The sequence below is a fragment of the Colossoma macropomum genome, unplaced genomic scaffold (genome assembly GCF_904425465.1).
Source record: "Colossoma macropomum unplaced genomic scaffold, Colossoma_macropomum, whole genome shotgun sequence".
Taxonomy (NCBI): domain Eukaryota; kingdom Metazoa; phylum Chordata; class Actinopteri; order Characiformes; family Serrasalmidae; genus Colossoma; species Colossoma macropomum.
In genome coordinates, this window is record NW_023494806.1 from 26,182,047 (window position 1) to 26,200,330 (window position 18,284).

The 18,284-nt window shown below is 39.1% G+C and overlaps 1 protein-coding gene across 2 annotated transcripts in view; it reads right to left on the bottom strand.

Moving 5' to 3' along the window:
• Positions 1–16,816: 16,816 nt before the first annotated feature.
• The window catches only part of pdzd2 (PDZ domain containing 2), a 118,976-nt gene continuing 117,508 nt past the window's right edge, over positions 16,817–18,284 (bottom strand). For both annotated transcript variants that reach the window (XM_036598293.1, XM_036598292.1), the window contains one exon: positions 16,817–18,169. In XM_036598293.1, coding sequence (XP_036454186.1) covers positions 18,003–18,169 — 167 coding nt within the window. In that variant the 3' untranslated portion in view covers positions 16,817–18,002. The remainder of the gene's footprint in view (positions 18,170–18,284) is intronic.

Here is an 18,284-nt window from a genome sequence, read left to right on the forward strand (position 1 = left end):
GAATGGCCCTGCTCGTGATATACTCAATAAAACTTATTGTGGCATAATTTATCACAAAAACAATAGTATCATATTACTTTCTTTTAATATGTATGTGTACATGAGGATCTCTTTGATTTGTTGAAGTGTGTGTAAAGTAAGGGTGTGTGTGTGTTTCACATCCTCAATCTAACTATAGATGCTCCTATTTAGATTCTATTACATACCACATAGGTTTCTACCTTGTCAAGTATGTTTGAGGAAAACATGTTTTGCATTGTTTTGGGCTAAAGCAGTACAGGCCAATGCACTCAACAATCATTTTGATTATGCATTCAAGAAAGCATTTAATCAGGAACTGATGTTTTTTTTTTGCTTTTTTTTCAAGAGCTGTCTCATAAATACATTAATGATTCATGATTTAAGTGTGAGTGGAAATATTTGTGGAAATGTGCACGTACATGGTCCAACAGCCATTCTCCTCATCCATCACCCAGTCATCACACGTTAAAATCCCCGCACCCACTCAGCTTATGCTCCTGTCCGTTTATCTAAGACATCAGCCGAGCGCTTGAGTCATTTCAGCTGTTGGTGGGTTTATACTTGGGTGCTCAGCGTAGGTTGTATCAGTGTAGGCTGTAGATTCACATGACAAACATGTGATTATATCACTCTTGCCAAGCATAAATGAACATGATACTGACTAGTGAGTAACTATACATTTGTATGATCTAATATATTGTTGCTGTCAGATCAAAATTTTGTAACAATCTTTTTCTGCAATGTGAAAGTAAGAGTAGACTTTACTAGAAGGTTGGCAAGTTTACTTATATTAGAACAAAATAATAATGTGGCGTCGGTGCAGAGTAAGACACTGGGGAAGCCATGATTCTGCTGGAGTGTTGTTTTATTGAAACACCATCAGACCACTTATGGGGCAGGTCACCACCACCAGCCATAGGCTTCCGACCATGGTAACCAACCTCCAACACAACACCCACACCCCCAACACAGAATGACACAGATAACACATAACACATCTTTTAACTAACAGACAACAACATAAACATAATGTCATATGGCTCTTCGCATGTGCTGTGTCAACACATTTAAGAATCACTTAAAACACACCTGATTAAATGTATGTTTCTCACAACCCTAAAGACAATTTGACCAACAGGCGTATGCTTATATGAAAAGGCTGTATCTTGAAAAAACAAATATTCCTCGCTTTTTTAAAATAAGAGTCCATTGGACTATGTAGACATTACTAAGGTTTCACAATGTACCATTCATTCTCGAGTCCATATACTTTATATGTGATGAATGTTATGGTTATGATGAATTCATATATCAGTCTTAAAAAACAGCCTGTTAAATTCTTTAGGATAAAAAGAGGTTGGAAAGGGGGCTTTGCTACATGAAACTACACAGTTTAAGTGAACTTCAGGTTGAAAAACATTAAAGAAAATGTAGAATATGACCCTTTTAAATGCTTGAAATGTATAAATCTCCTAAATAGGCAGTCAAGTACTCACCTTATGTAGGGACATCTTATAGGCAGTTGGAAAAGTTGCAAAAGTTACACTTTCTTGGTTACTGTATAGTTCGATTTGTTCTATGTTGTAGCGTTGATGTCATTATTGTTAGTACTGGCACAGTATAGGCTGGGTTGAACAAAAAAGTCTTAGACTACAACTGACTTACTTTTGTCTTATTCTAATTATCCTGAAACTCATGGAGCACACAGACTGAGAAAGTAATGGAAGGCCCGGTGCAGTCCAGTCCTTTACCCTCCCCCTCTGCTGCTGTAAAACCAACAAGTTGATTGGGACTTCATATCTGAGATGGGCAAATCAAAGGGCAGATTTATTTGGTGGGCAGCGGGCCATTCTCCAGCCGATGGGCAGAAATGTGTGCGCTCATCCTCGCTTGTCATCTCCAGGATTAATTCATGAGCCTCACATCTTGTATTTCTCCTTCCTTCCTGTCGCTCGCTCGCTTGAGGCTGGCCTTGAGACGATGGCAGCATTTAAAATACCCAAGTCTAGTCAGAATATAGTGGATTCAAGTTTCACTCAGGCCAGACCTTATCCTGAGTCTTACAGGGAATAGCCATGTTGTAGTTTTTTACCCTAGTGTCTATGAAAATCATGATTTATTTTACGGGTTTACTGGTGGGTTAAACTAACTGTTGGCTAAATGGTTGTTTGTAAATATATTTATGGTTGTGATGTCACTGGCTGGCCTGTATTTTGCCTCATTCAAAGAGCAGTCAGGGCTGAAACACTCCTTATAACTTCACCATGAATGGATGGGACTAAACCTCTGTAGGTTGAAAGGTTATTTCAATTTTCCTTTAGGTCTACTACTGCTCCTGGCTGCAGACAAGGGTCCTCCAGCCGCCTCTGCTGTGGGCCTTTCTTTTTAGTTGGCTCCAGATGTAGCCCATTCTCTTGATGCCCAGCTCCAGATCTTGGTGCCAGGTGTTGCATCTTTGACTGATTTAACTTGGGTGTTGAACATTCTGACCTTGGTGCAAAGAATCAGTTCTTTGGAGACCCAGATGTTCTTTAGCTGCAGGAAGGCTCTTGCTTTGCCAATTCTTGCGCTGACATCAGCATCTGTGCTTCCCTGCTTGTCAACGACACTGCCTAGATAGGTGAAAACTCCCACCTTGCATCCCGCCCTCCAGCTGGTGGCCTTGAGAATCTTGTTTTCCCCTTGTGGATGTCAAGGCCAATCTGTGCAGAGGTGCCTGCGGAGATATTGTAGGTTGAAGCAGTGAATATATGCTCATATGCCAATGTTTGATTTTTTTTATGTGTTAAAATCATCTACTTAAATTTGGCATTTTCTGCAAATTTAGTGCACCATTTCTATTTATTTGCTGATAAACATAAAGCATCACATGTGCCATAACATTTGCACAGGCCACATTTAATTCTTTATTTCCCCTAATATGTTAAATTCAACAAAGCGATTGTGCATTAAAATCTGCTAAAGTGTGTTCTCTATAGAGGATGTGTAATTTATTTCACTTCAAAGCATCAAAAAAACATTTAATTTGATTAGGGACGCCCAAGCTTTTGCATATGACTGTATGTAAATATGTCAAATTTTGTGACATCATGAAGAAACAACACCTCTTCGTTAAGTACACCTCCTTGTTTCTAGAGGCTTTGTCTGTTTTATCAGCTCCACTTAGCATACAGGTGCACTTTGTAGTGCTACAATAACAGACTGTAGTCCATCTGTTTCTCTGCATACTTTGTTAGCCCCCTTTTACCCTGTTCTTCAATGGTCAGGACCCCTGCAGGACCACCACAAAGCAGGTATTATTTGAATGTCGGATCATTCTCAGCACTGCAGTGACACTGATGTGGTGGTGGTGTGTTAGTGTGTGTTGCGCTGGTACAAGTGGATCAGACACACCAGTACTAGTGACCTGCTAGTGACATCCCATATAAATAAAAATAATAAATGGCCATGACTTAGGAAGGCATGGGAATGAGATCCTAATGTGTGGGCATGACTTAGTAAGGCATGGAAATGAGATAAATAAGACATGACCACAGCTTAATAAGGCATGATCTCATTCTCAAGCCTTACTAAGTCGTGGCCATGACTTAATTATCTCGTTCCCACTCTTTACTTAGTCGTGGCACATTATCTTTATTTACACGGTATGTCACCAGCAGGGCTCCGTACAGCACTAATACAGCATTTTTGAGACCTTATCAATATTTACATAGTAAATCAAGCTTCTATAACAAAGGAAGGTTTTTCTATGACATGAAGTCTGCAATATACAACGATGGATTTTTATAGATGGGCTTGAAGCATTAGAATTAGATTCTATTAGCATCAGCAGAGTACAGTCAGCTTAGCTGGGAAGCTGGGTATTGTAGTGCTGTGGGCAGTTGTGTGCCTTTTGTTTTCATGACTCTGTTCCTGGAACATTCCTGAAAGCCTCTTTTAGCAGCTCTTTGGTCACTAGCTGAGGCTCAGCCATGAGTGGTATGTCAAACAGAGCAGGTCAGCAATGAAGCATTGTTATGTGCTATGTCTGTGTGGACGTTTTACAACAATCAAACTTGTTTTGAGTGCAGAACAGATAACAAAAGCGCATTTCACATTCAAATTAAGTGAGCTTAATATGTTATAATTATAAAAGACATTATATTTCATAAGCAGGCTGATTTTAGTTAGGAATATTTGAATGAGACATAACCTTGATGTGAATTAACTGCTTTGGAGGTTTCTGAAGGATTATGGGCCTACTAGGGTGGAAGCAGTTATTTAAGAATGCATGCCGCTTACTCGACAAGCAGTGGTTACACTGAGGAGCCATCCATTTTTAAACAGCCTGGCATATCTCCCTTTTGAACACGAATCCTTAAAATTTCAGCCCCCAATTCCGTTCTCTCTGAATGCAATCATTCAAAGGGGGCCGGACTATTCAAAAGAGGGCAGCAAAGTGAGAAATTAGATGTCGCTGCGCCAAGCTCTGGAGAGCAAGATACAGATACCGCCACATGCCTTTCATTTCCCAACCACGAGGTTAGAATCCGAACGGCTGGGCAACGGGGAGGCTGGCTCATCACTAAGTTTCAGGTTTTGTGAGTCTGGGAAGAATTCCTAAGAATTAGCTGCATATATATTAAGGCAAGGTAATTTGGAGAATAGAAAGAATGGTCTCCCTTTGAAAATGGAACAAAGGGAGATTCAGACAAGGTATTAGGCTCCCAAAGGGCAGAGGCAAAGTCAACTTCACATGCCAGATCACTTCAAAGGATGAGAGAGAATGCAGGGGAACTTCTTTCATCAATAGCAAACAGACAAAACTCTGTGTAGGCTTCATTTGTCAAAAAGCCAAGTTGGGCCTGATTTGGTGATCTTTTGAATGAACTACTAGTTGTCATGCTGTCCAGGGATGGATTGGCCATCGGGAGGACCAGGACAATTCCAAGTGGGTTGCTATGTGTGTGGGCCACTGAAAGAGTGAAAAATATATATAAATATATAAAATTAATGGAGACCGCCTGGGACAAACGGCACGTGCCAAATGAATGCTGGAGTGCACATATCTAGACACATTAGTGACCCACTCCATTCTCAGTGTGTGACCATTGGCCGCTATAACAAAGCATGATGATAACAACCAGGAAAGTTCAAACTGTGAAGGCTAGCAAGAGGGAGATGGAGAAAAGCGCCAAGAAGCATATGGGGGAGGAGGATGCATGATTAAAAAACCTTAAAGTTACTTAACCAATACACAAAAAATGAGGAAACGAAAGCACACGTGAGGAATCACAGGGCCAAAATGCAGAAGGGGTCAGCCTGTTCATTCAGCCTGCTTGTACACTAAGGCTAAAGATGGCTAGCTTAATGCTAACATGCTATCACACACTGGATATTTAATTAGCTAGCTAGCTTGTGGTTGTTGGGGGGGGAGGTCACCATGGTTGTAGTTGGCTGGACTAGACAAATGTCCAGGGCTGAATTAATTCCCAGTCCAGCCTGTCCCTGTCCATAGCTTTTCCAAAATCAGAGAGTCCTCTACATTACCTGCTAGCAACCAATGAAAATTGAAAGTTAAAGCATTCATTGTACTACAGAGGACCGATCGGTGCTGTAACAGACCCTTTGCTAAGCTCCATCCACAATTATTGCTGCTATGTTTGATAACTTTCAGACCAGGCATGAGTTTCAATGGCGGTGGTACATGATTTCTCTGTGGTATTTGTTGCAATTTTTGGAGTAACACAGTTCAGAAAAGAGTAGACAAAAAGATCTCCTGTATTTACAGGGGTAGAAAATTCTGGTACTTCGTTTTTATACTTAAGCATTATTTGAGGGAGTATTAATAGCAGGAATTTGATAGGGTTTAAAGTAGCCAAGACGTCTTTTCCATGCATTTTACCTGCATAATTCAATCAATACTCCATACAGAACAGTAGGCACATTGTGCAACTACTGAGTCATACTAAAAGGCATCAGTTATCTTGTCGCCAAGGGCTTTTAACACTCAGTCATCATATCATCAGTGAATCTTTCTTGATATTTAACTTTATACATTAGTTTTTGCACTAATGCGTTAAGTACATTTACCTGAAATACCCATCAAACCAAAACTTGTAAGTCTATTAAATAGCACTTTAAATAAGTATCAGACCATACAATGCAAATATACAGTCATATGCTAAAGTTTGGGTGCCACCAGTCAAATCAAATTTTAGTGCACAATTTCTAGTTATTTGCTGATCTTGGAAAAATGCAAAACATAGAATGTACCAGCTTTTGCACAGGACACATATTATGCTTTATTGTGGTTTCCAATATGTTAAATCCAACCAATATATAGTAAACATGCATAGACATTGAGCAGAAGTGTGTTCTCTATAGAGGATATTTTTTTACTTAGAAAATCAACAGAAAATGTAAATTGACCAGGGGCGCCCATATTTTTGCATATGACTGTTTATTTACATTGTACTGTCTGGTACCTATTTAAAGTGCTACATATGAGACTTCCTAGTTTTGGCTCGGTGGGTATTCATACATTTGCATACGTCTGTATATTTGCATTGTATTGTCTGATACTTATTCAAAATGCTGTTTATTAGACTTATTGGTTTTGGCTCAGTGTTTCCATTGAATGTAAAAAAATATCCATACTCTTACATGCATGCAATGATGTTTTTAATAAGCTTGAAAGTCAGTTTGAAAAATGAGAAGCCATCCATGTAGATATGGAAATGAAAAAGTAGTACTGTTCCTGTACTGCAGGGTAGGTAAACTGTATGATGCACTTGAAGGATAACATTTTGTGTGTGTGTCTCAAATACTTCCACTGTTAGCTAAGCTTACTAGCAAACAGCAACTGTTCTCTGGATTTTCTCCCATTGGCCTCATATTAACTTAATTTTATTATTCATGTTTTCTACATAGGAAGCAAATCAACAATAGCAAAAATAGCAAAGAAAGACATCATTAGCTAGCCAAACTTGCTAGTTAGCTAATTTAGCCACAAAATATTACCTTAGAGCAAATGGAGCAAATTCTGTTTTGCAAAAGGATCATTTTCACTCCCCCTATCAGGCATCCGATTACCCCCTCGCACAATGTCACAGTAACATCGTAAAAGCTTGTTACAGATGCCCTGACAGTTGCTAGTTGCATTTGCTAAGCTAAACTAACTAACTATTAAGTGGAGGGATTTAGCAAAGAGTCAGTATGCTTCTTACACATTCAATCAGCCCATGGAATCCCATTAAATGCAGTCATTGTCCACTTTATTAGAAACACCTACCTGCCGCCTTACACCGATCAGGCGTAACATTATGACCACCTCCTTGTTTCTACGCTTATTGTCCATTTTATCAGCTCCACTTACTGTATAGGTGCACTTTGTAGTTCTACAATTACAGACTGTAGTCCATCTGTTTCTCTGCATACTTTGTTAGCCCCCTTTTTAAAAACCCCTCAGTGTCACTGCTGGACTGAGAATAGTCCACCAAACAAAAATATCCAGCCAACAACATCCTGTGGGCAGCGTCCTGTGACCACTGAGGAAGGACTAGAGGATGACCAACACAAACTGTGCAGGAGCAGATGAGCTATCATCTCTGACTTTACATTTACAAGGTGTACTGACAAGGTAGGAGTGTCTAATAGAGTGGACAGTGAGGGGACACAGTGTTTAAAAACTCCAGCAGCACTGCTATGTCTGATCCACTCAAACCAGCACAACACACACTAACACACCACCACCACGTCAGTGTCACTGCAGTGCTGAGAATGATCCACCATCCAAATAGTACCTGCTCTGTGAGGGTCCGTGGGGGTCCTGACGACTGAAGAACAGGGTAAAAGGGGGCTAACAAAGTATGCAGAGAAACAGATGGACTACATTCTGTAATTATAGAACTACAAAGTGCACCTATACAGTAAGTGGAGCTGATAAAATGGACAATAAGCGTAGAAACAAGGAGGTGGTCATAATGTTATGCCTGATCGGTGTATATGCAGGCCCCTTTTTAGGGAATCATGATGTGCATATCCAGAAAGATTACATCTTGATCACAGTACAGTTCCAGTTGTAGTCCTATGAATCTAAGTTTGTGGGTTGCTCTCAGGAGGGGCTTCTTTCATGCATCCCTTCCTTGTTGTCATAGAGGTAGTGCTTAACGGTTGATATTTAAACTTGATAACCCAAAGATTCAGCTAAACTGCAATTTTAAAACTTCTTCTTTTACCATCTTCCTCATCACAGGGTAAGGAGAAACCTTTTGATCATGGTCCTGATTGAGCTTAATAGTATTTTCAGTTGCTTGCCTGCACAAACAACTGCTTTTATTTTTTATATCCTTCACCTGATTTCAACACCTGTGTCTGGTGTCTTTGCTTTAGACTAACAAAAGGATTGTCTATGTGTGCAGCCTCTTATAACCTCTTATACTGTAGCGATCTGCTACTGGCAGGCGCTGGCGCCAAGAGACTCTAGAAGTGTGGCTATGCAGATGGTCACATGCAAAGGCTCATGGTATGTGTGCACAAAGGGACTATTTGTGCTATTGTTGTTGTCCGTTAGTTTAAGTTGTGTGCATGTGTTAATGTGTCAATCTGTTTCAGGGTTATTGTGTAGGTGTTTTGTGCATGGGGATGGGGTGGGGGGGTCACTGTTAGGGAGACGTGTGTAGCTAGAGGTGACCTCCCCCCTGAGTTTGGTGTCCTATATGTGCCTCTCTGCTGGTATGTTGAATAAAGAGTGCTTCTAATAGCAGAGTCACGACTATCTCTGTGTCTTACTCTCCGCCGCTGTCACAATGTCTTAGGAGGAAGTGGTCAACAATAGAGTTCCTGGAGATTAAAGGGCTCGTATTGTACATTTTTCTGGTAAGTTATTTCTTCCACTGAGGTCCACTTTTATTGTATTGTATTGTAATGTATTATATGGTTTTGTTGTAACAAAAACAGTCGTAATTCTTTTCTACTTGAACATTTTCCAACCTGTCTTCATCTCTGAGAATTAAACAGGCTATTTTTGTTACTGTGCCTTTAACCCTGGTATAAGTGAATGACCTCCATCCTGATTGGCTGTCCTATATTGTGCCTCATCGGAAGTCTGGACTGAAACGCTCCTTTTAAAATCAGTGTGGGTGGGGCTGAACTAATTAGTTTGCTTTTATTTTTTATTTAAGATTTTAATTGTAGTAATTTTTGAACCCTATGCTTTAGAATAGAATGATTTTAATTAGAGGAAATGTTGAATTGTTTAGTTTATGTTACAAAATTGTTTATTTTAGCTATTTTCTTGAAGGTTGTCAATAATTTGGGAGTTGCCTATAGGTTGAGAGCGGGCTGCCACACCAAAATCTACAGCCAGGAGTAGTTCTGTGGTCAGGAAATGGTCTCTGGTCTGTCTTAAGGGCTAGAACAGAGGTCATAATTACTGCAGGCAAATCACCAAACTGTGTTGAACTCCAGGATTGGAAATTAAGACCGTATGATGGCTAACACAAATTGTGCATGGGAGAAAAGGGCTTTAGGACACCCATAAAAAAGCACCTCTTCAAGGCAGCATAACCTAAAATAAATGTGCATAATTTTTTTTCCATGGTCCAATGATTATTCTCTATGATAGTAGTGCACTTAAAGTGGACCTACAAGGTAGATGTTTCTAATAAAGTGGCCAGTAAGTGTATGATGCACATTTGTACCAGAACATATCTATGCAAGTCTACATATGCTCATCAAAACCTCAAACTACATCTGTAAGTAGGTATGTACACAAATTCACTTTATAAAACACATTTAAAATGTATTTGCAACCTTCTAAGGGTTTTCAGACTTGATAATCCCAAGATTCAGCCAAACTATGCAAGTTTTTCTTCGCCTCTTTTACCATCCTCATTACCCTGCAGGAAGGAGAAACTTGGATTATAGTCCTGATTGTGTTTAATGGTATTTTCAACTGCTTCAAAATTGCCTGTACAAGTAATCGCTGCTCCTGAGCTGCGTTCAGCCCCAACATGACATAGCAAAATGTTTAATTAAATGGAAACAGCGGTGTGTTGAACACTCGGTTATGTTACACAAGTGTTGCAGCTTTTCTTTTCTTTCTTTTGGAGCCTGATGAAATGGGTTTAAATACAAGAAAAACACAACAAATGTCTTCTAAAGTTTTCGATTGCTGTGTACAAGCTGCAGTGGCTGCATTTGAAGAGGACTTTATTCCATTGTGTGCACTGCCTTTTTAATTTGGTGGGTTTTATACACACATTGCTGCTGATTGGGTAACAGCTCTGACACACCTAGCAAACAAGAGAAAAAGTACCTCAAAGCCCGTCATCGTTTTGCACCGTTTCTACAAAACATGTTGTTCAACCTGGAAAGTGTAGCAAGATGGTGCACAACGTTTTGTGATGAGTGAATGTGCCTCTGATATCTGCACATCAACAAACAACTATCTCTTTATAAAGCTCACCGATTTTGGTTGTGGTTAAGAGTAACAAAAGAATTTTACATGTGTGCAACCTCACTTCGCTACCCTAGGGAGGTTATGTGCAGAAGGTGTGAAAAGACAAAGGCTTAGTGAAAAAGAAAGTGGTTGTATGTTACATGTCATACACAACAGCTTGTCTGGCTGCTCTTTGGAAAGTTACACAACCCAGAATGGCTGCTTTGTCGCTGTGTTCAGTTGAATTTGACTGAACCTTTAGCACAGCAGCAACGTGGCAAAATGGAGTGTCAAAGTGGCAAATCCAAGCAATGCAGAATGCTCCAAGTAGCAAGATGTCAAGGTGTAGGCAAACAATAGCAACACCAGCGCAAAGCAGTTTTGCATCTTATCATGGAACCCTGAGATCCTTGGCCATCTGTAGCTGGGAGTCCTATAGTCTTACAGGGCAAGTAATGAGAATACACGTCTGGGGACAACTTGTTAGACTTTTGGTGCTGCATTGTGGCAACATCTGCCAGACAACGGGCACCTCACCTCTACTTTGAGCTCCACCTTCACGAGGTGTTAGATTGCTTTAAAAATGTTCCACTCAGTTTGTTCCCACCCTAATAAGGCTACACTATCACTCACATTTAGCCCAAAATTTCTCATGGTTGTTCCCAGACATTGTAGTTACAAGATCACATCTGTCCACATGAGACTAGGGGTCCAAAAGATCATAATTGGCCTCCTTCTCCCCCAGCATGATGCTAGCCGAAGCAGGCATCCATTATTCAATATAGCAGAATTGACAGTTAGGGTCCTCCTGCAAGTGTGTTCAGCTTTCCATTGAGCATTAGCGGTGGTCCATAAAGATGTGGTGGTGCTTCACATGTCTTGGGTGACATCTAGCTAGCAGGGGGGATCGGCCATGACAAAATTGGGAATTAAATTGGGCCACGTCCCCCAAAAAACATTTATCAAGGTGCTATACCAAGTATTATGTCCCTCCTATTATCTTTGAGGTCAAATTGATCCCATTCCGTGTTTAATGTCTCTAAATAAATGATTGTCCTAACTTCATGGGGATGATTGAGTAAACAAAATGAACATGATAATATGTTTTCAATGTCCTGCACACGTTTTGTACACATTGGTGTTCTTTGGGGTCAGTTTTTACCTCAGGCTGTTTTAGCTGTATAGAATATGAGAAATATCAACATTTTACTCACATTTGTTTTGGTCATTTTGGATGAGATTGAGGTCATTATAAGATGCAATTTTATAATCTTTGAGAAACTTCCCTCTGCTTTAGGGCCTTAACCTGACATAACCACACCTGTAGTAATGCGAGAACCACTGATAGCTCACATGACATGGGGGAGGGAAAAACTTAATTGCCATGAGAATTTTGATATGTCCTGGAGGTTTAAATTGCTGGGGTCAAACTGATAGCAAGGATAAATACTGTTAGTAAATTTGAAGATAGTAGGAGGGATATGTAACAAACAATGTGTTGTTACACATTGTTGTTTGATTTTAGAAAAAGTATCTGAATATCCAGCAGTGATGTCCATATCTGATATCTTTAACACTCTGAGCATATGCTATTTCAGTGAAGTGTACATGTCCAATTTTCAACTTGTTCCTCAATATATCCTCTAAAGCCTACTTATTCAATCCACTTTAACTGAGAATGCTCCTTTGAAAGGTCAGACAAGATGGCCAGAGACGTTCGATAGATCTTCGCCTTTAGTCTTATATCCGCCCACATAAGTGACATTTCAGCTCAGTGATGTACACAGCCCAGACAGGCCAGATGTAGAGGTGGTCTATTTAAAGCCTCTGAGTAACCTGTAAAGATATGTCGGAGCATCATAAAGTGAATCAGAATGATATTATTAAATTGTTTAGTGTATCAGAAGAAAGCAGCAATATTTCTCTTTCAGCTCTCTAGTGGCTTTTGCTAATTCGGGTGGCTTGAGATACGTGACTGCTCGGATGAGAAGAGGAAGTGTATGAGAACCGAAACTCGTGACTTCTGACATTTTCTAGATCACTTTGTATTTTTGTTTTTACACTGCAGGGTGTCACTGATACACCCACAAGTTTCTGACTCATTTCACTGCAAAAGTTATCACTATGACAGCGCATATCAAACTACAAAGCATGATGGTGCATGTTTTGTTGTAGATCTCTTATATACCGTACTCCTGAATGTAGATCTACCACACATAAGCTGCTATTTCTGAACAACCTACAGTTGACTGATCGGGTCTAAAAATAACGTTTCCTTTGGTGTAGTCAGTGATGCTGAAATCTCTGCAGTTCAAATCAGCAACTGAGTACAAGGAATAAACAGCATAGCCAACAGTAAAGCACAGTGTAACCAGTATAATAAAGTCTATCATGTCACATTTACACTGACTTAACTGCAAGAGGCTTCTTGATTTTGCCAGTTGTAGATAATTCTAGGTAATTGTAAAGTCTATCTGTGTCTGGAGTTTATAGCACATGCATAAGCACTCAAAAAAACAATACATGACTATTTCTGAACAGTGTATGTCAGCATTTCCAAGATGACATAAGACATTCAGGTGAATTACATTATACAGGCGTACGTCTCTATTGTGTTGTCAGCATCTCCTCCATGAAAGATTGACATATAGCGATATATATAGTCATATATCTTTGTTCTATTTATAACAACCTTATGAAGTATCATTCCAAAGTAATGTGGAACTTATAAGACAACATAAGAACACATACTAGTACCATCAATGGTTTTGATGCCCTCAAACAAAAATGGAAAAGCACTTCTCGCAATATCTCGCCATTTTCCAAATATTGGCATTAGCCCATTTGTAAATATGCAAGTATTTTTTAAAACCACATTATCCAGTGTAATCATAGCCTGTCAGCTTTGTATCTTGAAAGACCTTTTCTACGATAAGGACGAGGGTAAGGCAACTATACACGTCTTATCTAACTATATTCATCTTATCTAACTTATATATAACTCTACATAACCCATTGCACATCTTCTGTATTAGTTGTTGTAATAAGTGTATATTTTGTATATTGTATATTTTATCATATGCTTTATTCTGTGCTTGTATATATATACAAGCACCCCTGGTAATCATGAGCAAAATGAGCTGTGAAATATATACAATATCTCCAACCCATAGACATCACCAGATGCTATTTTTTTTTCCTTGATGATGCTCAACCAAGACTTCACTGCTTGTTCTTCTGGTATTTTAGCTTCAGCTTTTTGCCTTCAGTAAGTGAAATGCATGCTCGATTGGTTTAAAGTCAAGAGGCTTTATGCTTAAGGTTGTTGTTGGCCTGCACTGTGAAGCACTGTTCAGTACGTTCTGAAGCATTCGACTGGATCTGAGCAGATTATACAGCCCTGTACACTTCAGCATTCGCTCTACAGTCACATTATCAATAAATACAGTCTCTTGATTTTTGACTTGGACAGAGACTCGCCTACATCCTGGTGGGTGTTCCTGATCTGGCCAGCTGTTGTGCAGTGGATTTCCTTTGAGTTTTCTGTCATCCACCACGGTTGTTTTCCATGGTCTTTTAGGCTTTTTCGTGGTTCTGAGCTCCAGTGATTTGTGATTTGTTTCTTTTTAGGAATACACCAAATAGTTGATTTGGCCACACCTAATGTTTCTGCCAACTCTCTGATGAGCTTGTTTTATTTTTTTAGATGCAGCGATTTGGACTTGATTTTGAGAGATAACAGCGACAGATTTCAAATACAAATGGAACACTTGAAGGGCCAAATGTGTGGAAGCAAGAGGTGATTTTCTGACTTTTCAAAACATGTTTAGACATCTAGTTTAAACAAATATTTTTTTTCCCAAAATGTAAAATTCTGCACTTCTAAATAACCATTTATTCCCCTGAAAGTACTGCATTCAGAGTGGATAACATTCAAAGTACATTTCAAAATGCAATTACCAGCTTCAGAATGAGTTTGGAAAAGACTTACTGCAGCTTCCAAGCAATTCAAATCAGCCACACAAGTTGGCCACTTGGGAAGGCCATGGGCTGTCACTGACACACCAGTTTCTCTTTTTGGTGTAAAAATAGCCTGTTTTCCAACTGTTACATCAACATTGTTTTCCGCCCACTGCATACTGATACAAACAGTTTTGCAGACTTCAGGCGAAAAAAAACTACATTAGCTTCTGTTCGTGTAAACATAAGGACTTTCAGGATACCAAGATAATTCAAAAACATCTGCAGCTTTCTCGTGCCCGGGCCATTTTTGGGGCGTCCAAACACAGGTACATATTTACTGAACACAGAGTTCTATTATGAGCAGGCCGCTGTCTGGCAGTTTTTAATGAAGCCTTGGCAGGCGGAGAGCGATGGTGGTAGTCTCGGGAGGCTGTCACAACCATCTGGACAGGTACAAGACACAAAACAATGCTTCCCTAGCTGGCCACCCTCGACTTGCAGTGTCAGTAGACTTGCAGCACAGTGCCAAGCAAACAGCAAACACTACATTAACTGTATCAGTAAATTATATTATAATTATTTACTGCTGCTTGGTTGCTGTATATTTTAGAGTAGTACTTCAGTGTTCTGCAGTCTAATCTCAATCTGCTGCATTTGCAGCCTGTGACTGATTCCCATGAAAAATTTCATGCTTCCTTGTACTTAAAAAAGTATAAACTCAAAACACATTTATTTTAGAATCTATTGAGCAGACGCTTCTATTATAAATGTGTTTTGTGTCAGTGAGTTTTCTGTTAGTTTATTAAGGACAGGGGAAACCATCACAGCATGTCATAATCAACTGCATGGCAGAGATGGAAAAAATGCTGGAGTATTCCTTTAAGGAATAAAGAGGTTACTCAAAAACATTTGTCTGGTATCTCTTGAAAAAAATATTTTTCATATTCATTTTTATTACGTTAGAGCTGCGTCCAAACCTCTGATCTGTAGTTCATGTTTTTTACGCAATGTGATCAAACACATTCTTTTCAGAGTCTAGTTAAGTACAATGCCCAGTTGCTGCTAATTGCTCATTTTTGTTATGCAATGCAAGAGAAAAATCGCAGAAGACTTGTTTCTGTAAATCTATGGAAGGTCTTAGGATAAAATTGGGTCATTGACTGACCCAAAGCTGCAGGAAATTTGGGGTTTACTATTGTAAACCACATGAAAAATTTATAGTAAAATTAAAATTATTTTGGGAAGTGACTTCCAGATTTGGTCACCTTCTCATATTTGTGAGGCCTTCTGCATGTTAGCTTGATTCGAACTTCATATTACACACACACACACACACAATGAGCCAAAACAGTGGTTCCTGACCCTGGTCCTGGAGGACCTGCACATTTTTATGTTTTCCTGCCAAAACACACCCACTTGAACTCAGGCAGGGCTAACCTTGCCTTTTCGGAGATGTTCTGACGGAGCCGTCTGGCAATAATAATTTGGCCCCTGTCAAAGTCGCTCAGATCTTCACACTTGCCCATTTCTCCCGCATCCAACACATTGACTACAATCGAGTGTTCACCTGCCATCTATCCCAGATCATGATCAATGTTATGTGCTTCTGTGAGTAGTTTCATATATATATATAAACCCTTGTATATACATTGTGTATCATTCCTCCTGATCAAATGTCATTGATTTACTTTTCTGACATTGGATAATACTGATTTATCAATTTATATTTAGAGATAGCAGAAGTGGGGAAAAAAAGACTGTGCAAAGTTACACTTCTAGGGTAAGAAGTCCCCCCATACATGGCATTAAACCCCCTTTAGCATACTCACGTTATTTTGTTGGATTCTGGTCAAAAAGACACGAAGTTGTTCACTGAAGTGTCACTGACTAGCAAACATTAGTGTTAAATGCTAGCTATTGTTATCATTAGCCAGAATTAGGCAAGATTAACCAGAAGCCTTTTCTACCCATGTAGGCAGCCTTCCTACCCCAATAGAAGGGCAAGATGCCCCTTTAATTGTTTTGTTGTATAAAAACAAAACTGTCCATTGTTCCAGTTTATTCCTCTAACTGTGTGCATGTTTACGCATCGTCATCATGTATGTGCACAGATATGGTTTTAGCTTTATAGTAAATGGGGGTCTTTTTCCGCCATTTTCACCTATATGTGTGTGTGCAGAGGTGTGTTTGTCCATTTTTAGTGGCTCTAAACTAAAAAGGTGTTAAGGAAAAGAAAAAAATAAGCATAAGCTGCAGCAAAGACATTCATAGTAATGCTATTTCTACAACTGTGGAAAAAAAAAGAACAGTGACTGTGATAAAATAGATGCAATATACTTTGGTGTTGCCAGTTGAACATAAAACTATTATTGCATTATTGAAAGAAATTCAGAAACAATGAAGATCACGGCATTGAAAAATGTTTAATGTCTTTTTACACAAGGGCATTAACATGAAATGCAGGTTTGAGTGCAATACATAGAAATATTAATATTCATAACTGCTTATTTGATTTGTTTTGATTCAATATAAACAAACTTGTGCTTGAAAGCCCAGATACATTAAGTTAAAGTATTGTTTGTGGGGAATGCAATATTTACACATAGACAATTCAAGTAAAATATGACTACAGCATTGATGCAGTGTTGATACAACATAATAACTCACTGGAAAGTCTCAGAGTTTTCCCATTGAAAAATATTCACAGCTGGAAGAATGCAATCAAGTAGTCCTTTAAGAGTTCGGGACTAAGTCAAAAGAAGTCATTAGAAGTTTGGTCTGCAATTCTGAATATGCTTTCTGTGAGACGTGTGCTTTTATAACCACAGAAGTTACCTCCTGTGATAGATAGCAGGTCCATTTGAAGTGTGGAATATTTCAAATATAGATTGTGTGACCCACTTCTTAAATTACAGCATTTCTGCAGAATAGATGGAATAAAACAAGTATCTATCAAATGGCAACTGTGGGCTTTCCTCCCACTGGGGGTTTGGATGGAAATAAATTTTAAAAAGGAGCAGAGAAGACATGGGATGAGAAAAAAATTTAGAAGTTGGAGAAAATTTCACAAAGTCTGAAAGAGAATGCTTCAATTCAGGCAAGCAGTCAAACAACCTTCAGCTTCATTTGATACGCTGATCTCTGGAAATAAATCTACTTAAAAATAAAAAAATACAAAATAAACCCATCGTGAGGATATTTGCATGGAGCAAATTAAGATGCATCATTCCCATGTGACCATATAAATATGTAAATTCATGGTTTTCATGTCCACTGTACAAATGAGTACATGCTACACTGATTGCACAGTCACAAAGGAAGCATTAGGAGGTTATGAATCATTTGTTTTTTGGGGTTGACTTTCAATAATATGGGCTTTAAAATTAAGACCAAACAAGAAAAAAACCTGTTTTAGTCTTATAAACACCACCCAATTCCAAAATATCTGATTCTTCAGTAGAAAATGAGCAAAAAATATATCACAGGGACATGTTTAAAAAAAAAAGTATAAAAAGAGGGAAAATGGCAGTCCTTATATGTACAATATGATCAGTTTGGCACTCCGTTAACACAGAATATGTCCACTGGCTGTATGTCATACTGAAGTCCGGGGTTTTCTAATGACTAATTGAACAGGGCCCTCTGAGACTGTCTTGATGACGTTCCAGGCATCACAGTGCATTAGGCCTTGCAAGGACCTGCCATTAATAGCTAGAACCTCATCTCCCACATCAATGACCCGGGACAGTTCAGCAGCACCTCCTGAGTAAAACAAAAAAACAACAACATGCAAGTTTATCGCTGAATTTGTGTCTGTTTACCAGTAAAAGCACAGCCACAACCCACAGCTGTGCAAATGAATACAACTCATAATGAA